At 49.5% G+C, this 2,206-nt stretch overlaps 1 protein-coding gene across 1 annotated transcript in view; it reads left to right on the top strand.

The window, feature by feature from the left end:
- The first annotated feature begins 338 nt into the window (after positions 1-338).
- PEX26 (peroxisomal biogenesis factor 26) overlaps positions 339-2,206 on the top strand; it is an 8,362-nt gene continuing 6,494 nt past the window's right edge. Inside the window, 1 exon segment of the mRNA XM_019471978.1 lies at positions 339-515. Coding sequence (XP_019327523.1) covers positions 339-515 — 177 coding nt within the window.

Consider the following 2,206-nt stretch of genomic DNA (forward strand, 5'->3'; position numbering starts at 1 on the left):
GCTGTGCAGGCTAATTCAGGTACAAGAGTGACTCTCTCAGCTTTAAAAACAGTTTAAGCTGTTGACATTTAAGGAAAGATGGAAAATCAGCATCATTCTTATTTGGCAACGACTGTCCATGTGACAGTTTAGTTCACCAGCCCAAACAGCCTCAGGCTCCTCTCCAGGGCTGGGCTGCACCTCCTACATTTGCAGCACTGTACCGTGTGGACTCTGCTGCTCCATGACCCTACATAGTAGGAGGAGGGTGCTGGGATGATGGATCAGGCTGACCAGCTGTGCTTGACATCACCCAGCAGAAGAGAGTCCACGCGCTGCATCTGGGCTGCACGAGGAATATGCCGGACTGCCAGGGAGAGAAACGGAGGCAGGGGCCAATGCTGCCCGCGACCAGCTCAACCTCCGAGGCTTCGCGTGTGCCCGAGTCTGGAGCTAGAGCATCTCTCGTCTCCACTAAGATGATTCTATTTCGGAATGATTTCATTTTGCGTGTTAACAAATTGCCAATAAAATTGGTAATTGTTCCTGGCCCAAAGTTAAACAATCCTATTACTGAGTTACTATTATTTGCAGGTCAGAGAGCTGCAAGAGGTTTGGCCTTCAAGGCACCACACTGTCCCCTCTAGGAAGAGCGGTGAAGTACAAAAACATTCTACCATGCCTTACAGAGAAATTAATTTTACCTGTAATTATTGTTATTACAAGGCTGCTTGTTCCACCTTGGCTTCTTAAACAACCACACTGCAACTCATACAGATCTTCTGTTCAAAGCAACTCCTTCCTCTCCCTGACCCTTCCCTGCCTCTAACATAACTGCATGAGTATTGCAGCTCACATATCTTTCCATAGGCCTTTATTAATAAGGAGCATCTGCAGGGAAACAGGATCTGACTCACTCTGCAGCAGCTGCTCCTGCTGCTCACTTCCCCACCTGAAACAACAGTCCCCTGTTTCAAAAGTCGACTCCATCACCGCAGCAGCCAGCTCCAACATCACCAGCGTGATGCTGCGCTGCCCTTCTAAGGGACAGAATATTCTTGGCTGCTCCTCACGAAAGAAATTCTTGAACAATATCTTTGCATATCGCAAACTTACCTTGTTTTTGTGCTGTCTCACTCCTTTTCTGAGTCTCAGTGGGGAGTATCCGGCCAGTGGGAGTCTTTTTAAAAATTGATTCCTTATCCATATTTGGGAATTTGTGCTGGGCACTAGCTGGTACGAGGCATGTTCTTCCCACAGTGCACTTTGGGACTTGTAGTTCCCAAAAAGGAATGTTGTTTTCCAAATTGCAAGTGCCCAGCAACAGAAGTCTGAAATGCCTTTACCTCTGCCTTTGCCTAGCTGCTGGGCCCTTCCTTTTACAATGTTTCTGTGCTGTGTTTTTGCCTCAACCAGCCTGAATCCTCCAGGAAATAACTCCACAGTGAACAGCACAGCGTGCAAACCCCTTGGATGCACTGCTGTGCAAAAGCTGCTGCTGCAGAGTGCTCCTGCCGCTACCGTGAAGGGCAGGTGCACAGTCCTGCCTCCTGCAAACAGCTACTCATGAAAAGACAGTTATGATCAAGTTTTTAATCGTACTCTCCACACTTTCTTCCCTGCTTCCAACACTGAAATGGGACAGAAACTCCCCTTTTAAAAACATATTTCACTTTTTTAACACATTCTGCATCAGCGTATTTTGCTTTTGTAATTAAATAATCATAGTAGGGGATCAGCGTTACAAAATAAATCAATCCTGCCTCTCCTGTAGAGATTCATTTTTGAAAAGAGTTTGCACTGGTTGCCATAACTGCCTTGTAACCAAGACACCCTATTGTTTTTAAATAACAACTGAAGAAGAATGTGAATGTAGGGTACTGATAGAGACGCTGTTGTTATGCCCGAACTCCAGTTCCTTTAACAGCGTAATCTGCTTAAAACCGCGCACACGGGGTGACTGAGGAAAAGAAGGCCGGGAGAGGAGGGCACCCATCATCCCGCCCAGGAGCCTGCTGGCCATGCTGTGCTGCTGGAGCAGCGCGGGGAGCGTCTCCCTTTACTACCCGCCCCAGACCTCTTCTCCTGCCGCCTCGCCGCGGTGAGGAAGGCCGCAGGACGGCAGCCGTGCTGCCTCACTCCGAAGCGGCCTCCTCCGGCCCCCGTTGCTCGGCAGCGACACGCTCGGGGCTGGGCTGACGCCCGGCGGCCGCGGGGGGAACGGCAG

Source organism: Aptenodytes forsteri, unplaced genomic scaffold (genome assembly GCF_000699145.1).
Source record: "Aptenodytes forsteri isolate BGI_AS27 unplaced genomic scaffold, ASM69914v1 Scaffold241, whole genome shotgun sequence".
In the NCBI taxonomy this organism is placed as follows: domain Eukaryota; kingdom Metazoa; phylum Chordata; class Aves; order Sphenisciformes; family Spheniscidae; genus Aptenodytes; species Aptenodytes forsteri.